Source organism: Chamaea fasciata, unplaced genomic scaffold (assembly GCF_029207755.1).
Source record: "Chamaea fasciata isolate MVZ Bird 193981 ecotype frontalis unplaced genomic scaffold, bChaFas1.0.hap1 SCAF_3, whole genome shotgun sequence".
In the NCBI taxonomy this organism is placed as follows: domain Eukaryota; kingdom Metazoa; phylum Chordata; class Aves; order Passeriformes; family Sylviidae; genus Chamaea; species Chamaea fasciata.
The window spans coordinates 73,812,938-73,831,110 of record NW_027094088.1 but is presented as its reverse complement, the minus strand read 5'-3'; the positions used below and the strand labels follow the sequence as shown (position 1 = coordinate 73,831,110).

The 18,173-nt window shown below is 36.5% G+C and overlaps 1 protein-coding gene across 3 annotated transcripts in view; it reads right to left on the bottom strand.

Annotated features, from left to right (window-relative positions):
• The window catches only part of FBXL4 (F-box and leucine rich repeat protein 4), a 63,015-nt gene that overhangs the window by 30,816 nt on the left and 14,026 nt on the right, over nucleotides 1–18,173 (bottom strand). For all 3 annotated transcript variants that reach the window (XM_066179516.1, XM_066179515.1, XM_066179518.1), the window contains 3 exons: nucleotides 15,387–15,732; nucleotides 9,112–9,356; nucleotides 499–712 (listed from right to left, as the gene is read on the bottom strand). In XM_066179516.1, coding sequence (XP_066035613.1) covers nucleotides 499–712; nucleotides 9,112–9,356; nucleotides 15,387–15,732 — 805 coding nt within the window. The remainder of the gene's footprint in view (nucleotides 1–498; nucleotides 713–9,111; nucleotides 9,357–15,386; nucleotides 15,733–18,173) is intronic.

Sequence of the window (18,173 nt, the reverse complement as noted above, 5' to 3'; positions counted from 1 at the left end):
GTAACTGTATAAGGAAGTAATTTTTACACAGTAAATAAGTTTTATAAAAAACTTGTGTTCTGTGTTCTCTCAAATATTGCTAATATACAAAGACTGTAGGAATCTAGTAATTAGCAAGTCATTTTAAAGGAGAGAATGTTGAGAATTAAAGAAAGTTACTAAACATGATAATTTTATGATTATATTTGCCAATACAGTTTGTCTAGAGTACACTTCAAACTACGAGAAAATCTTTACATTTGTAATTTTATCACATTGCTTAAAACAGCTGGTGGAAAGTCATCAACCTACCATGAAAGTTAAAACATGCAGGCCAAAAGCTTTTTTAAAAATAAAAAACCATCCTAAGGTTTTTGAAACTGCCTTTGGATTTTCTGAATTTACCTCTGAATTTACATTCAAAATTATAATTTACTTCTTCATTACTGAAAAAAACCCAAACCAACTTTATCGGGATTGAAAACACTTACTGCAAAAGTTAAAAATAGCAGTTCCTACCTCCACTTTTGTTCTGTAGAGAATGAGACGCTTTAGGCTGCCCACTTTGGCTATGTGGTTGAAAGCCTGAGGTGGTATTTTATCACATGATGAGAGATTTAATTCCTGAAGATTTGGACACATTTCAGTGATGACCTCCAAGCATGTTTCATTGAGGAAATGGCCACAAGACAACTCAAGACGTACTAGTTCAGAGCCACAGACTTTCAGGAACCTGTAAAAGAGCCCCATGTTTTAAGTGAAAAATTAATGTACTTGCAGGTAAGAGTCTGAATACTGTTAAAATCTTAATCATGTAAACCAGGAAATAATACCTTTCAAAAAGAAAAGACACTAATCTTGAAAATTCTGTTTTGATTTAGGAAGTTAGAACATGCTATGTTCTTAATATTATCTGAGACAATAGAGCCAAGTAAAACTCTGATCATATTTGAAAAGCTTTTAAACAGTCGAAAGCCAATTTTGACAATGGCCAGCAAGATTACACCAATAATTTCATATTTATCTCAGAAAAATCTCCAAATGTAAAAATAAGGTTAAACAAATACTTTTAAATGGATGATATATTCAGAAGTGTTATAAGACTTTCAGGGGAAAAAATCTCATTCTTTTCATTAACAAGTCAGAATCAAGACTAGCTAACTGTTCTAGAACACAAAATTCTTGAGGAATGTTTGACTTTCACTGGGATTATAAAAAATTATTGTCTCATATGACAAAAGACCCAAAATTTAGAAACTTTGATGGTCTCTATACTGTTTTCCTGTCAGATATCTTGTGTCAGAAACTCAAGCTCTTTTATCTCTAATCCAAACTTTAACCAAACACACTTAAACTTAGTCCCTTTTTTATTTCAAAGATATCCTTCAAACCATAAATCAACCACTAGGCTTGCAAGATAGCTTGATATTTAGTAAGAAAAAACCTCACCCATTTGCCATGCTTATATTATATTTTTACAGTTCAGTAAAAAAATTAGTTTCTTAAACTATAGGCTGTAATGAGTTTCCCATGTTACTTCCTAGAATAATGGGAGCTACTTGTGAAAGCATGAAGCAGTTTCTCTTAATAACTATTCTGATCTGATCTCTTACCAGTTCTATTTTACAAAAACATTCATGAAGACAACGCAGCTTCAGGTTCTGACACTTCCACCATGAAGTCAGTATTACTTCTTGGGTTTAACTGATGTAATAGAAATGCCAGACAGACACAAGGCTCCTGCTCGCACAAAAACTCCTATTGCTACAATGAAAGAGTTACTAGCTTTCCCAAGCATTTGCTCATGCTGAAGCTTAGAATGAAATTGCTGCTGGTCTTAGATGAAGACACATCCAGGGAGGCATTCCTCAAATGACACCAACAGTAGCCCAGGAATTGAAATCCATCTTTCAAGATCCAAGTTTTCAAGATGCCTCCTTTCCTTATTTTTTTTCATTACTCACTCAAGTCATACTTGCCATTCATTATCCCATATCATTATACCTTTCTTTATTCCTTTCACCTTGCATATTACATGGCCTTAGTGTGATTATGCAGATCCTATGTAATACAGAGGGAAAAGGAGATTCCAGGGTGGCATCTCCATCCCTGGATGTTTCCAAGAGTCACCTGAAACCTTGACTGACCTGATCTAGCGCTGGGGACACTGGCACTTCAAGTGGGAGCTTGGAGTAGACGACCTTCAGAGGTCCCTAACATCCAACATTTCTATGAGCCTAAGCAAACAGAAACAAAGAGAGGGTCTGAGACACGAAAGGGGAGACATAAGCCCCAGAGCCACAGGAATTCTGCCATATATGGTCTTCAAGTCTACTCCCCCACTGTTTTTTTCTTAATCTGCAGTCTCAATTTAGAATCTCTTTTAGCTTTTAAAGACAAGTGTTTAATCAAGCACCAAGCAGTTTCCATACTGGATACACTGAATTCACAGAGACTGGTAAGCCTTCCTATGGGAATGTCAGAGCTGAAATGACACGACAATTCACAACAATTAACATTGGGTATTTAAACATTTAAGTGCTATTTTAGACTAGCAATAGAGTTCAACACTGATAAGGAAAAAGGCAGGATGGAAATCCCTTGGAAATCAGAGTAGAGATATATGGATACATTGCTGATTACCAATTAGCCAATTCCTCTATTTAATGAGTGCTTTAACAATACATTCACACAGCTTCTTTCATCAACAAATTATCAGGTTTGTTTGAATGATGGTATTTTCCATAAAACTTTGTCAGTCACCACTTTTTATACCTCTAGCTTTTAATTTGTTAACAAATAAATATTATATGAATTACTCCATTACAATAATGGATGTTAGTTTAACTGCCATATAATTTAACAGGGCTTGGTTGTTATAAATGTTAGTAGAGATCAATGCTTTTCTCTTTCTAGGGCTATTAAAAGTTAACATTACCAGGTCAGGGAAATGCTCAGTTAAACCCCTAGACTTGGAGAAGAACTCCAGGCTCACCAGCTTGAGGAGTTATTATCCTCATAACATTTTATTTAAACTCATTACACTTGAAAAAAGCAGGTAGAGATCAAACACAATGACAGCAACGAGCATTGCCCTTCATGGCTTTGCTGCCTTGTTGGAAAAGTCTACTTAGGAGACATGAAACAGAGACAAAAGGGGATAAGGTACATGCAAGGTACAAGAATGAGCGGACATGCACGCAGGAAAGAGAGGAACAGAAACAGAAGGAGGAACCTGAGGAAGTCACCAACCAGCACAGGGCAGAGAACATTGGGCAGAAGTGCACAGAGCTCTGAGTGATGGGGACACCCCAACCTTTGTTTGCATTGATCAGATTGCTCAGGATAGAGGTCTTTGCTGCTGTCTTTCTACATGAGTCTCCATGTAGAGCCATATGGCAAGGTAGAACATGAGCTCCCATGCTTTCAAAACAAATGGTCTTCATATTTCTGAGACTTAACAGTCTCTGAGTGACTAGTATGATTTAGCTAATCTGAAAACAAACAACACCCAAAAAAAGCACCTTCCACCCAAATCAAAATTTCTTCACCTTACTTCACATACCTCTCCTTTAATCACTGAGGATTGACTGGTTCCTGTCCTCAGTCTCCTCTCTTGTTCTACAGTCATCCATCCCTTTAGCTTTGTTTTTATTATCAATATTTTATACATTTCTGAAGTGATTTCTCTTCATCCCTTCATGTTTGCTATAAAATATGACTGAACAACCTAGGATAATGTGAACGTGTACATTTCTTTTGCTAGATACTGGATTGGGCCTTTCCCTTGGAGTTTAACCTCACTCTAAACAGCAGCATTTCAGGCCTTTTAGTTGTTCAGTTTTGGTTTTTTCTGGGTTTTGGTTAGGTTTTTGGAGGGGACAGGGAGGCCCTGTTTTGTTTTTTTCCAAGAGGGAGGGGATTTTTTTTTCTTTTTTAATAAAAAAGGAATCTCACTTTCCATAACTTTCTGCCTACTCTCAAGAACTGCTGCATATTTTCAACCCCATATTTTCACCTTTTGGGGAATAAGTCCTAATGAAGTTTTTCTGGAACATCAGATATATTTATTATCAGGCAGAATGATATTTGCTTATGGTGATGTCAAACCCATCATGATCACAGGGTCACTTAGCCCACTAACAATTTTCAGTCTTGTAATTCATGTGTACATCATAAGCATATCTCACGATCCAAAATTAAAATCCAAGGTACAAGAGATAGTATTCTTCACGTCAGAATGTAAGACCTCCCAAACAAAATTCTCAAAATACCTTTAGACATGTGCTTATACAGGTACTGAACACACCACATATGCTCCAATGGTTTCTGGTGGAACTGCAGTGGATATAGAATCTACACTTAGCTTAATGGTCCTCACTTACTCTATACTCACTAGCTCAAAATTACGAAAGACCTTACAACAAGCAGGAATCACAGTCCTGTTCTCTTTCATCTACTCATCCTCCCTAAATGCAATTAGCTACATAGTTTTATACTCCTTTAGTGCAATTAACACAACAGTTTTCTATTATGCTGATTTTACCAAATCTTTTTTCAATTATAATCTTCAGTACTGATTTTATACTCAGTGACATATATTTGAATTTGGGATCCAAGAGAGAGAGTGGAAGAGGGAAACAACTTCCATTTGTGAACAACACAGGCTTGGACAGAATTTTTTTTCCTTTAGCACCTTCCCTTGCAGTGTTACCTTACATTAGTACCCACGTTAGGGATACTCCATTACTTGACAGATATAATCTTGCCCCATTTCCCAGGCCTTCCTTGGTATAAGACTCCTAGAATCAGTATTTCATAGAAAAACCATTTCTGTCTGCTTCAAGCCAACTACATGCTCCCTTCCAGCACCTCGGGTCACCTGTTTCCAGAGCCTGCCACCAGACAAGCAAAATGTCAAAACCCATCTGGGTTTTATTCTTCCTCATTTCACTTCCAGGATCTTGAGGTCTTCTCTTTCTCACTCGGTTCTATCTTTGTGATTACTTCCACAAACTCACAGAGGACTTTCTACCTTACAATTACAGTCTTGCATTTAATAAAATGGTTTGTGGAATTCCATTTTAATATCCTTCTTAAAGACATGTTCATATATTTTTAAATTCACACTGATGCTTTTCCTTTCAAGACTGCCACTTTACACAACAGCAGCAGCACTTAGCACAGGTAATTGTAACAGAAGTGTTAAGGTTGGTGTGAGTGGAGAACAACTGGGTACACAGAGGTCTAAAAGCACAAGAAAGAACAAATGGCAACAAAAGGGCTGGGACAGAGGTGTGTGTTGGTGGAAATTAGATTAGCAGGTCACTGACATCCTTGAACACTTGTGCAGGCAGTTTCTCAGGGTACACGGATTAGGAGATGAAGGAGAGGAGCAGCACAGGAAGGTAAGACCACATGCCAGACAAATTCATTTGGACGCACATTTTGGTTCTTTCGGTACATGCTAGTATTCATGTCTGAGAGTGAGACTCTGTAAGGTAATTTGGTTTTAAAATTAAGTCACTTTCCCTTCCTCTAGCAATTCTAAATGGTACAATGTTATTTTCTACTCTAGCATGTATTACACCTCCTTTTTTGTAAGCAAATCCTAAAACATGGCATGTGAGTAAGTAGAATAATAAGTACCTGATCTTGTGCTTTTCTCAACACAGACTAAACTATTTCAAGAAAAATATGCAAAACAAATGTTATAACTTACTTTCAGTTACAGCCAACCCTAGGTTTACTAAAAACCTCTGGAAATTAAAGCAGGAGACAGACCTGATTGTTAAATTGAGAATCCCTGTAAAGTCACACATTACTCCTATTTTCTGGGACTGTTTGGTGCACATTTCAGTAATTTCTCTGACACTCCTGCTAGCTTGACTTCTAGCAAAGTCTCACCAAATTAAACATTGTCAAAACTTCTACTAAAGCCTTCAAATGTGAACAACAACAAGACTGTTAAAGAAATATTCCTGGATGTGCTTGCCATGCAAATACTGCATCACTAACCTGAAAATGAAACACTATTAATTTATTTCCACAGTGTAAAATGTCAGATGTAAATAAAAATCCTAATTCCTCAGATATTTAAAGCAAAAGAGTTTAAACAAGTTAATGACATTATCAGTGATCCAAGCAAATCTGCATGCAGAACTCCATTTTTAAACTGTCATTGTCCTTGAGCCGTTTACACCTCAGAGCATTTATTCAGCATCTCAATATTTAGTACTGTTACAATCAACCCCCCTCACTCTTACTATATAGGTCCTACCCTCCCACACTGATATTTCCCCCTGGCATGAAGAGATTCACCAGACCTCCAAAGCCAAGAGAAATGCAGTGCTGCTTATGTAATCCTTGCTGTGAAATCTTTGCTTATTCCCTGTCATTTTGTATTTCAGACTCCTGAGACTGCTCAGATATTCATTTCACTTTTTTGTACACTTTTACTTCAATCCAATATAAAGTTTAGTTAATTTATATTATATGCTGAAATGAAAAATTTATGATAGGAATTTTTAGCCCTAAGGAGTAGATGTTATCAATAAGTTAAAATACCTACAGCTTTGCCTCAGGATGTTCATATGCCTGAAGCATTCTGTCTTCTCATGATAATACAGTATTTGCTCCAGTCACATTTCCTAAAATTACTTTTAACTTCTTTCCACTTTAATACATTTTGAAGAAAATATGTATTTCCAATAATTTCCTAGTATTTTCAATCATTTCATGCATATATGAACATTTTAAAATGACAAATTTATACAAGCTATTACTTTTAAGACTGTTGTAAGAAACAGATAAAAACATTTTTGAAAGGTATTTGCCCAAATAAGATTTAAGCAAGATAAGCATTTAAACATACCCTGACTTGCGGAAATCATAACTTAAATTGTACCACTGTAAGAATTAAACCAACTCTACCGGTTTTGAATTCAACACTGCCAACTGTAACTCCAAATGCTGAGAAAAATGCATGTGTCTTGGTTTTGGACAAAAGGAAAAATAGTGTGAGCTCTTGATTATGTGTCCTGGATGCTGTAATACCCTCCTGGGGTAGAGGTATCTTAATGACAACCAGGGCAATAGAACTAAAGAATTTACTGACAGATTTATCTGTCAAGGAACAGTATCTCATGCGAGGAAGCTCCTTTTTCAACAAGAGTTAGATAATGCTTTTGAAAAGCAAGTCTTGTTCTAATGAGTCTCCTCTATTAGTAGATACTTTCACAGCAAATGAGCAGCAAATTTTCCTCTCCTGGAGGCCAGCAAATTTGACAAACATGCTGATGAAGACTATTGAAAGAAAACCTTGTGTTGAGGATTTTATTAGAAAAAACTTTTACAGAACAAAGGGTTGCAAAATTATTTCTGTAATAGAAAAAAGTTTAAAATCAGACCTAGTTACTGTGGAGATTTTTTGTTTCAGAAGGGAAAATAGTAAGCACAGTTTAGACACACAAATTATTTAGCTTACAACTTTGCTTCTAAAATTTAAGATTGCACTGCATCTCCCATTCCCAGACTGAATCCATCTCTTCCAAGAAACACTTTTTCCTAAAACTAAGATAATTTCAGAATTGCAACAATTTCAACTTTTTCCCATTTGTTACAAATAAATACAATCCCTTATAAGAATTATAAACTGAAAAAGTTTACTTGTAGATTATTAATAGACAAATAATAAATACTTATTATTTTAAAACACTGTATACACATAAATGTCACTAGCTGTCCAGTACTGAAGAAAAAAAAATAGTAATAATAAAGTCATTTTCAACTAAGTGGAAGTCAGAAATGTCAGAACTGTAAAGTTTGTAAGTCTCTGAATCTGGCAATAATTTCTTCCAAGCCTACAAAGATTTTTAGCAGTACTGTATGCTAAAAAAAAATAAATCATGGAAATGAAAAAAAGTTGCCACAAAGATTCACATATGTTAAGTTTTCAAAAGACAAGTTTAATAGCTAAGCATCAGAAAGCATGCTCTCCATGACTTCAGAATTGAATTCTCAATTAAGGCTTGCATATTTCTTCTCTGCATAAAGCATCTAACATGAAATCCAAGTTTAGGAGAAATTTTTGTACCCAATTCAACAACCAGCCAATGCCTATTTTCTTTTTCCACCAATAAGCACAAAAAAGGCATAGGATTCTCGCATTATACTGGAGGGTCTGGAAAAACACAAGCAATGTTCCCATCTTGACAAAGTATTACTTCAAAACATTTTACTTCCTCAGGTAAGGAACTTAGGCATGAAAAGAAAGAAAATGTCTGCATACTTGAGTTAACCTTTTTATTCAGAAAACAAATGAGAGTTAAGACAACTTTCTCAGATATATTAAACATTTCTGGTTTTTATCAGTCAGTTTCTGATTTCACCTGCCATTGCTGATTACCCCTTAGTTGAAGCAACAACTTTTGCTTAAATGAAATGCATTGAGAGCAGCTGTTTAAGTAATGCAAATGTGGAAAGAAGCAAGAAATGATATCTTAAAAAAGCAGAGAACATGGCTGTTACACAGAGAAGAATCCCTGCAAATTTGCTATTTTAATGACCTACACCACAGTCATATTTTCCAGCTCATTGGAATATGCACATGCAACCCCCCTGTTTTCCAACAGGGCTAATGTTTTAAATCACTTTTATGAAAATATTTGCATTTACATTGGACTCCAGTGATTACTTGGCTCATACCATGTGAGCATGCAATCAGTTTATTACTGCAGCCATTCTAATACAGTCCTACTGATGACTCATCTGTACAAAGAACAACCACAAACATTTTCCTTGCGAGATGGGTTTTTGATAGCTCAGTTCTAGCAGAGTGTTTTAGAAGCCCAGAAGAAAGCAAAACACTGCTCCCCCTGGAAGATGCCTTTCAGTCATAGGCAGCTTGGAACAAGCAGATTCTGCAGACTGCTATGGACTTCTGCTGCTATATTTAGTATCTCCTACTGTTTTAGCTGTTCCTTTTTTCTACATCGTAACAATCACACCCTTTAGAGTAAATCCAAGACATTTTTTTGCCTTTTAATAAAGTTTCAAATATTTAGTGAAACTACCGTGCAGCAGCTCTGCAAACAGAGCTTGTCAAAACATTTCTGTACATTTAACACTGACCTGCTAAATCCAGAAACAGAGATGGCTCCCCTGTTTCCAGTCCAAGATAAATTCAGCCATTGGATGAGAGTGCAGCGAGACTGTAGGTGCTCCAGGGATGTGTCATTAATCCTCGCCCAGTAAGGTTGTAAACTGAGATGGATGTACTGTAGAGGATCACAGCAATGCTGATACAGTAGCTTACAAGTTTGAGCTAGTCTACACAGGTCTGGCACTGTAAGGTGACTCAAAATCAACTGGATGAGCTATATTAAAAACAGGGGAAAAAAAAAGTCACAGATGGTCATACAGCACTTAAAACGTTGAGGGAAAACTGCAAAGGAATAAGAAAATATATTCTAACTTCAAAGAAAGTAAAACCTTTTTAAGTAAAATTAACTTCTCAAATAAATTGATTAACTATTAAATAGAACTGCACTGCCTTCTCAATTTGACAACATGCTGAACAAGAAAGGGAAAAGCAGATCAGCATATGAAAGTGACAGGAAGCTTTCAAATCAGAAGTTTCTTTAACCATGCTAATTTAAACAGTGATATATATGTAAACACTATGTTTATATATTTCCTTTCACTAAGTCTGCTCTTTCATTGAACAGAACACAGAACTGGCATCCTCCTTCTTGTCTGTATTTGGTATTTAAGATAGGAGATATTTGCAAAGTACATGGAAAAACCATACCATGTCCCAGTTTCCCCACACCCTGAACCAATTTCAGATTTATTCCTCTTCTCCCTGCTTTAAAAATCAGTGTTTTGTCTTCTGTCTTATATCCTCTGCTCGGGACTTTGCAACCAGGTAAAAAATTCAACATAATCAGATCTCCTTTTACCATCTCTTCCTTGCTGTAATACTTGGAGAGCATTTTTGTTCTATACCAGAGTCAAATTTGAAAGGCAAAACCCCTTTTTAACTGTATCGGTTGAATCATCTCAGCTTCAGAATAATCACCAGCCTGACTAGCATTACTGTAACAGTTTTTGTAATAACTTATGTCACACTCAGAAACTAAGAAATATCCCTCCTCTCCTATCACACTCTGTTTTCCCTTCCAAAGAAAGATCAACACGCACAGAGACATAAATACTCACTTTAGGAAATAACAAAAACGCCCAACAAAATAAATAAATCTCCTTTAGCTCAGGAACTGAGAGAAAATGCATTGAAAAATGAAATCTAAAAATTAATGTTTACTTTACCAGAGCTGTCTCTAGCAGATGTAAGTACCTGCACTCAAGCTATATAACTTAAATTGACTGTTTTCAAGCAGAGTGGGAAACAGTCGCTTGAAATGAATCAGTGTAAATTAAAAAAACCACAACTCACAAATCAACTTAAACAGAAGAGAATCCTGTGGTCCTTTCAAAATACCAACATGTTTCATTTTAATGTCTTAGAAGGATTCATAAGGCAAATCCACCAAAAACCAGAATAAAATCCATGATGTAAAATGAAAATGGAGCTTTTTGTGAGATCCAAACAGATTGTACTTCCAATGCATCACTTTATTATGCAGCTACTTTCCACCTCCCCTCCTCCCCCCTTCATTTTTGGAACAACAAAACAATTCAACTTCCTGCAAAATGGAAAATGTTCCTTCCTACTCAGCTCCAGATTTAGTATTTAGATTTCCAACAAGATCTACGTATCTTAAAAAAGTTTAGTTCAAGTCCAATGCAAAAATACAGTGTTTGATATACCCCAGTTTCCTTCATGCTTGGTTTCAAGCCTTTCATCTTCTCTTCTCCCTGCTCGTCCTTTGCCCTAAAAACAGCCCAGGATTTTGTCTCTGCAGGTGTCTGGAACTCAAACTGATGCAGAGGACCAGCACAGACATATCAATGTAACAGCATATATATATATATACATGCATATATATACAGATAGATAGATAGATAGATAGATAGATAGATAGATAGATAGATAGATCGATATGCATATATATAAAATATATATGCACATATAATAACTGCAGTTATATTATAATCAGCAAATTTGCACCCAACTGACATTTAGCAGCCTGCTGACATTTTGAAACCTAAAATATCCAAAATAACTAGGAGCTAACAAAGACCTAATCCCAAGTTAGTATCTTGATTTTTGCAAATTTTCAACTAATCCACACTATGTAAGTCAGCTAAATATTTATTTTATTAATGCCTTTTCCCTCAGATTTCTCTCCCACGGTTACTTGCTAAGTTTTCTAGAGCTGAAAGCCCAGCAGAGGCTGCACAATTAGCTGAATTTATGTCTACAATTAATGTGACATAATGTCTGATAAAAGCAAAGTAATACAAATTTCACTCCGTGAGAAAAAAAAGTTATTTTGTAGCTTCTGAGTAACACAGAATGGTGAATGAAACTATAAATGACTGAACAATGTCCATTTACACTAATTGATGACTTCAATGAGTATTTTGTAACACACAGGATGTCTTTCCACACCTGAGATTAAATCCCCCATGTCTCAATCAAAAAAATCCACCTTTATTTTTTACTGAAATTGTGCTACTTCATAATATATAGAACGAAAACATACAAGGAAATGTCACTCCTATATTATGTTATAAAGTGCTTTTTTCCTGGCTTTTGATTAAACAAGGATAAGCACTTCAAAACGTACAGGCCAATAACCATTAATCACCATTAGCCTGGAGTCTGGTGTCTGTCAGGAACACTCTTTTTGTGTCTGTGTACCCTAGCATAAAGTACAATTTGATATCATAATGAGTATGTGACATGATGTGCTGTACTGTGCTACACTGTGTTTGTGGTGATTCCGAAAACGCTACAGAACTGAGTATCTGCTTTGAAAGTTAATTTCATAATGCAGTTTCTCACAAACAACAGTTTTTACTGTGATTTATGAAAAATGATGACAATCATTATTATTTCACCCTTTCTTATAAATCAATCAGTAAAAACAGAGTTTTTTGGAAAAAAAAAATAGAAAGAGGAAAACAAAATGTAATTTATACAACACTGATTGCCTTTTTAGGCTATGATGGACTAGAAGTACAAAAGTACTTCCTTTCCCATTTCCAGGGAAAACATGGCACATGCCAGCTCAAAACACATGGTGAGATCAATGCCCACTACAATGAACACCTCCAAAACCAGAAGGTCTCCAAATCGTAATTCCCCACAATTCAACAGACAGATGTACAGAAAATTACTGTGTGCTGAGCACAAAAAGGATCCTGATTCCTACCCAATCCATATTTTTAAGATCATGGTTGCAGCATCTCACATACAGGCATACTTTTTGAACTACCAAATAAAAATATAACATCTTAAAACAAAAAAAAAAACCCTCAAAAAACAGCAACAACAAAAAACCCCAAACCAAAACAAACAAACTAACAAAGAAAAACAAAACCAAAAGAAAAGAAGAAAAAAAAAAAAAAAAGAAAAAGAAAAAAAGCAGCTTCTCACCCACTGCAAAGTTTGCCTACAAGCCCAGATAGAACTTCCACTCCGCAGTTCAGGGGGAAAAACTTTACCAACGGTGCAGCTTCTAATAATATTTATTGAAACAAAAGTTTTTTTAGCTTTTTAAACTTTTTTGCTAGAAAACAGCAAGCAACAACCTTTTGAACCTAATAAAATACTTTCTGTGGCTAGAGCCAGTATAATGTACAACCTGGTTTCGGCAGAAAAAAAATTGTCTGGATGTTGGTCAAACCTACAATATCTGTACTTTCCACAAATTTCCTTTGTCCATAGAGTTCACACTGCAGCCAACCATTCCTAATGCCATTCTGAGAAACAACACAATCTATGAAAGGATAGCCTGTGGAAGTTTCAGAAATACAACAAAGGAAAACAAAAAAAAACAAAAAACAAAAAACAAAAAACGGCTGGAGGAACTGCTGCCTACTTAGCAAAACCCACTCAGCTTGAATATTTTGTGAATTACAGAGGGTAGTATGAAAAAGCTTCAAACAGCTCAAATAAGGAACAGGCATGTTCACAAAAAACTTAGGACAGTTACACATTGACTGTCAATATACACCTACAATTTTTCATGTAATGCATCAATCAAAACCGGAAGGAGCCAGCAACTGCCCTACTTCATCCACAGTTTGAACACTTCCCATAAAAATCTGACATTTGTCAGTCTTAAATACAGCATGCAGAGTACTGCTTCCATATCCAATGTCATAGAAACTGTCACACTACCAAGTACAACATTTTTGTTGTTCCGATGCCCAACCCTTCCAGCTGGACTAGAAAGTAGGAAACTGGGATTTCTGCTGTCACAAAACCAGTACAGAAATAGTCTCTTACAGTTTTCTGATGAATATTCCACCCATATTTTCAGTTTCTTTAAATCAAAGCAGAAGGAAAAAAATGTTCTTGGTATTGGCAGACCATTTAAATTTATTCATGAAACCAAACACATTAAAAAATGGATAAAAAAGGAAGCTGGTAGACAAACAGAAGAGCAGAAATACACAATGATAACATGGAGACAGAAGTTCACAGGAGCAAAAAAACTACAGAAATACTTCCTAAATTAAAAATTTAATATGTGTAATCAACCATTTATGGTTTGATTCAATGATCTTAGAGGTCTTTTCCAACCTTCATGATTCTATGATCATGTGGAACAGAAAAGAGATTAATCAGTCTCTCTGATATTCTAGTATACTACAAGTGAATTTATCCAGCCTTTTCAAACAAGAAAAATTTCTACATTTAAATGAAGTTTTATCTACAATTAATTTCCTTGAATTACTAAAATCAACGTGTTTTCAAACTTTCAAACAATTATGCGAATTACTTTCTTTACTTCAGTACTGCTATGCAAGCATCAACAGTAAAATATATTAAACACCATGTGTACCCTGGGGAAAAACAAAGAGACTAACAACCAAACACCACTAGAGCTAACTCATTATAAAGTTAGTATCCTCATTTATTATTCCACTGCATCAACAACAACAAAAAAAAAAACCCAAACCAGACTCAAGAGGTTTGGTTTCAAGAGAAGTTTCAAGAGAGGACAGTAAGAGTTGTTACATTCTCTTCCTTTCTCTTTCCTCTTTACAAGCACAGCAAACCTCTGCAGGCTACTAGGGCACATGGTCACCCAACCACGGCTGTCATGCGCCAAATATGAGTACTTAGAGTCGAAAGACGTGGTAAGACCAAAATTCTATTTGGTTAGATCAGGTATTTCTGCAAGCACCCTTCAATCCGGGGCAGCACCTCACCACACCCCCTTCCCTTTGGAAAGTGAGTCTGGTTCAAGCCACAAGCACTCTGAGCATTTGCTGAGTTACCACTGGGAATGAACACTTGCTGCCTCTGCCAGATTGCAGCACACTGAAAAGCAGCAACAATCTTGTCTCTGCCCAAGTCCAAAGGTATGACCAGCAAGTAAAGGCTCCCTTCCATGATGTGCCAACAGTTTATTTCCAGAGAGGTGAAGATAATTGTTTCCTCTCTCAATTCTTGCTCCCATCAGGGCACCAGCCTTCATAAACAGCTGTACACCACTGAGAACTGCCTGGCCTGCACATGGTATTCAGCAATCACACTCCACAATTTCATTACACTGGAAATTAGAAGAAAATACTCATCTACAGACTCTGAGCACACTTGCAACCATCGTGCTGCCAGGGGATCTGAAAGGAGTTTATTCACAACTGTTTTCTGTGCTAATGACAGAATAGAAAGTAGCAAGCATAAAAAATAGACAGTGTGCAGAAGTCCAGCTATAAGATATTTTACCTGCACCACAATTCAAAATTTAGCTGTATGGGAAAAGCTCATTTAATAATAATAGAAAAATATTATGGCACTTTCAAGAAGAAAGCTCTCTAAGTTTTTTAAGAGAGAAAACAAGAAAACAAACTTTTAGCCTATTGCAAACTCTTTCCACTTCCAGATGTTGCCTGAATCTTTTCATATTTCTTCTGTATCTTTTCTTTGTCAAGCATGAGGACTAAAAATATAACGGAAAACTGCTAAAAGCTTCTAAGTTCTAAAGCTGGAAATGCAAGGCTAGAGTAACTGGTGTAAAAACTGTGTGTGAATGCAGAGATTCTTGAAAAGTAAGAGTGCAATAACTATGCAAATATCTAACATCACCCATGGAAGCAGACAGACTTACAGAATTCAGGCACACCTATACAGTAAATGCAGGAGATTCACAAGGAATGCAAGGAGCTAACTGAGAAAAACCAACAATCCCAACCAATACCCTGCAAAGGACCTTTGCACCCTTAATGATCAAGACAATGATTGAGCATAAAAATGCTTTTCTTACCTCATAAGGCAGTTTATCAAAATATCCATTAGTTGGCCATTCCCTGAGGGTAACAATGCTGAACTGTTTGTTAAGGGTGTCCATGCCACAGGCAAATTTTTCTTCATCCTCATCTTCATCTATATCACTCATATCAACCATCGAAGTCTTAAGTGAAAGCACAGGCCTCTCTTTCACACCATGTAGTACTACTGCATCCAGTTCAGTGTAATAGTCCAGAAGAGAGCTGTTCACTTCCAGTCGGATTAAGTTTGTGGGAAAGTTTATCTGTTTGATACAAGGTGTGAACTGCCGTGCCTGAGGACCATTCACCTTGGTAGGTGCCTCAGACCAAAGTATTTCCCATCTGTGGGAAAAAAAAAAAAAAGACATACATACAGTACAGGAATTAAAACGAAAGTTACTATAGCAATTCCTGAGCACAGTAAGAGGGCAACACAGAAGTATTTAACAAGCAAGAAAAATGGCTGAAAAGATGATTTATGAAACTTATGTTTTCCCTAGATTTGATAAACATCCTATGGATGAATTTAACAGGACAGACTAATTCATGACCTTAGCATATTTTCTCTGCATCGCTGAATAACAAAACAAGCTGTAGACTCAGTCATTTGTGTTACTATTATCCGTGCCCAAGTTTTGCTAACATCTCATAGGTAAGGTAATCAAAACAAATGGATTGCTGATGTCTTCACAATGATGGCATGTTAGTGTAAGTACACAAGGAACAGTCTTACCATGTAACCCAAAGAGTGTCATCTGACCTCTTATTTTCTACAAAACAAAAGAAAAAACCCCTACCACTCAAGACCCTTTAGTATCAAGCCTGTCCAAATTACAGTATTACAAATTACTAAAAAATATTAAATTTTACTTTATCTGCCTAGGCAAACAAAATGTTCCTTTTAGAAGTAATTCACTGACAAATTAGCAAAGAAAGTAGAAACTCCAAGTCATTTTTGAAAGGGTGTTTTGCAAAAGACGTCAGAATTTCCAAACTGCTGAACAGCAAAGCCTTCCTCCTCTTTGGTTCAGTGACAGACAGACGCTCAGGGCATGCACAGACCTACCATACGTACATCCTTTACTTTCACACACAGACCCAAAATCTCCTCCAGTAAGTGACAAGGAAACCTGCTGCCAACTGAATAATCTGGAGGATCCAAGTCTTACATTCCTTAGATCTTCAGCACTCCCAAACTTGCCTAAAAGCCTGAAAACAGAAACATGGTCTTTTTTATCTGCATGGGTCCTCACTCAGCAAATGGAGATCCTTCAGTCTCTTATGTCCATGATTTTCCTCCCTCAAGTCTAGTTCATTCCTAAAGAAGAAAGCAGTTACTACTGCTACTCCCTTTGACAATATGCTTACCTCGATACTAATCCAGACACTACCTACCACATGTATGCCACCTATTGTTGATCACCCTACTCCCAGCTTCAGACTTCTTGTCCTGTCTCATGAATCTCTGAAGCACTCTATCTGCTCCCTAGTACCTCAGCATCTTGGCTTTCCCTACCAGACACCACTTCTTTGAACTTACAAGTATTGCTTAACACTGGTACCTACCACAGAACACTTGTGGGGATAAGAGGGGAAATATTAATTAAAAAATAAAATCAATCATGTTCTACTTCCAGAACCAAATGCTTAAACTCCTTCCACCAGAACAGAAAGCAAAACAAACGTAGGGATTTTAATTAAAACATTGCACACAGCATAAGTAAGGTTTAAAAGTTTGATATTTGCTAGTAGGAAAATTCAGAAAATTAATCCGTACTGGCTGAAACTTCCATTTCACAACAGACATTTTCAGGTACACACAGATGTATTTTCCTATCCTACATCATGCTATTCTCCAAGTTAGTAGAATGGGAGACTTGCAGATTTCATTAATTTACAAAATGAATGTCAACTCATGGCAAAGTAACAGCTGTAGTCCCACTGTCACATCCTCTCACATAGGTCGATTCTCTAAGCAAATACTTAGTGCTGGCAAGGCACATGACCTTCCTTGAACACATCCAGATCACCATCTGACATTTTGCTTAGACACTTCCATGTATCCACTCAAAGTACCCTTAGGGAAACTCAAGGCTATGTTTTCACTAATCTAACACACATTGGACCATCAACTTTTAGCAGAATGTGTCTGTTATTGACTTCTCCTTTTGGACCCTGGAGAGAGGATTATCAAGCAGCAGCAGAGCTCTGGAAAAAAATAATGCATCTGGAGATCTGGGCTCATCAAATTTCAGTGCAATAACCAGCTCCAGCAAGCAGAAGCCTGTTTCCAGTCTTTGTAATAAACTAGAGAAAATGGAAGACATGCAGCATGACTTCACAATCTTGTGAAGCTCCATACTGCATACCAAATGCTGATGAACAACTAAATCAGGGACAATTTTCCAATGTCCTTGCCATACTGTTTACTTTTCATCACTAGCCACCAATCTAATTTCAAAGGAGTTAGCTCTTGGTTTATCTGGAAAACCTCAAGTCTATCAGGTTGATGTGACACCTCTGCCTTGGTGGCACCATACACGAGAGCAGGCAATGGCAATTGCTCTGAGTCAGGGCTGGTAAATCCTTCCCATGCTCTTAATCCATTACTACAAGTGGAAGTGATCTCTTCCTCTAGGATCACCACTGTGATATTTAAACAGGCTGCATAAAATCAGAATAGAAGTGAAGAACACACATCAGGATCAAAAAAGTCTAAATTTCCAAGAGGCTTCAGCAGGAATTTCATTCTTCTATTCTGGAACATTCTTTTTTATAGGAAT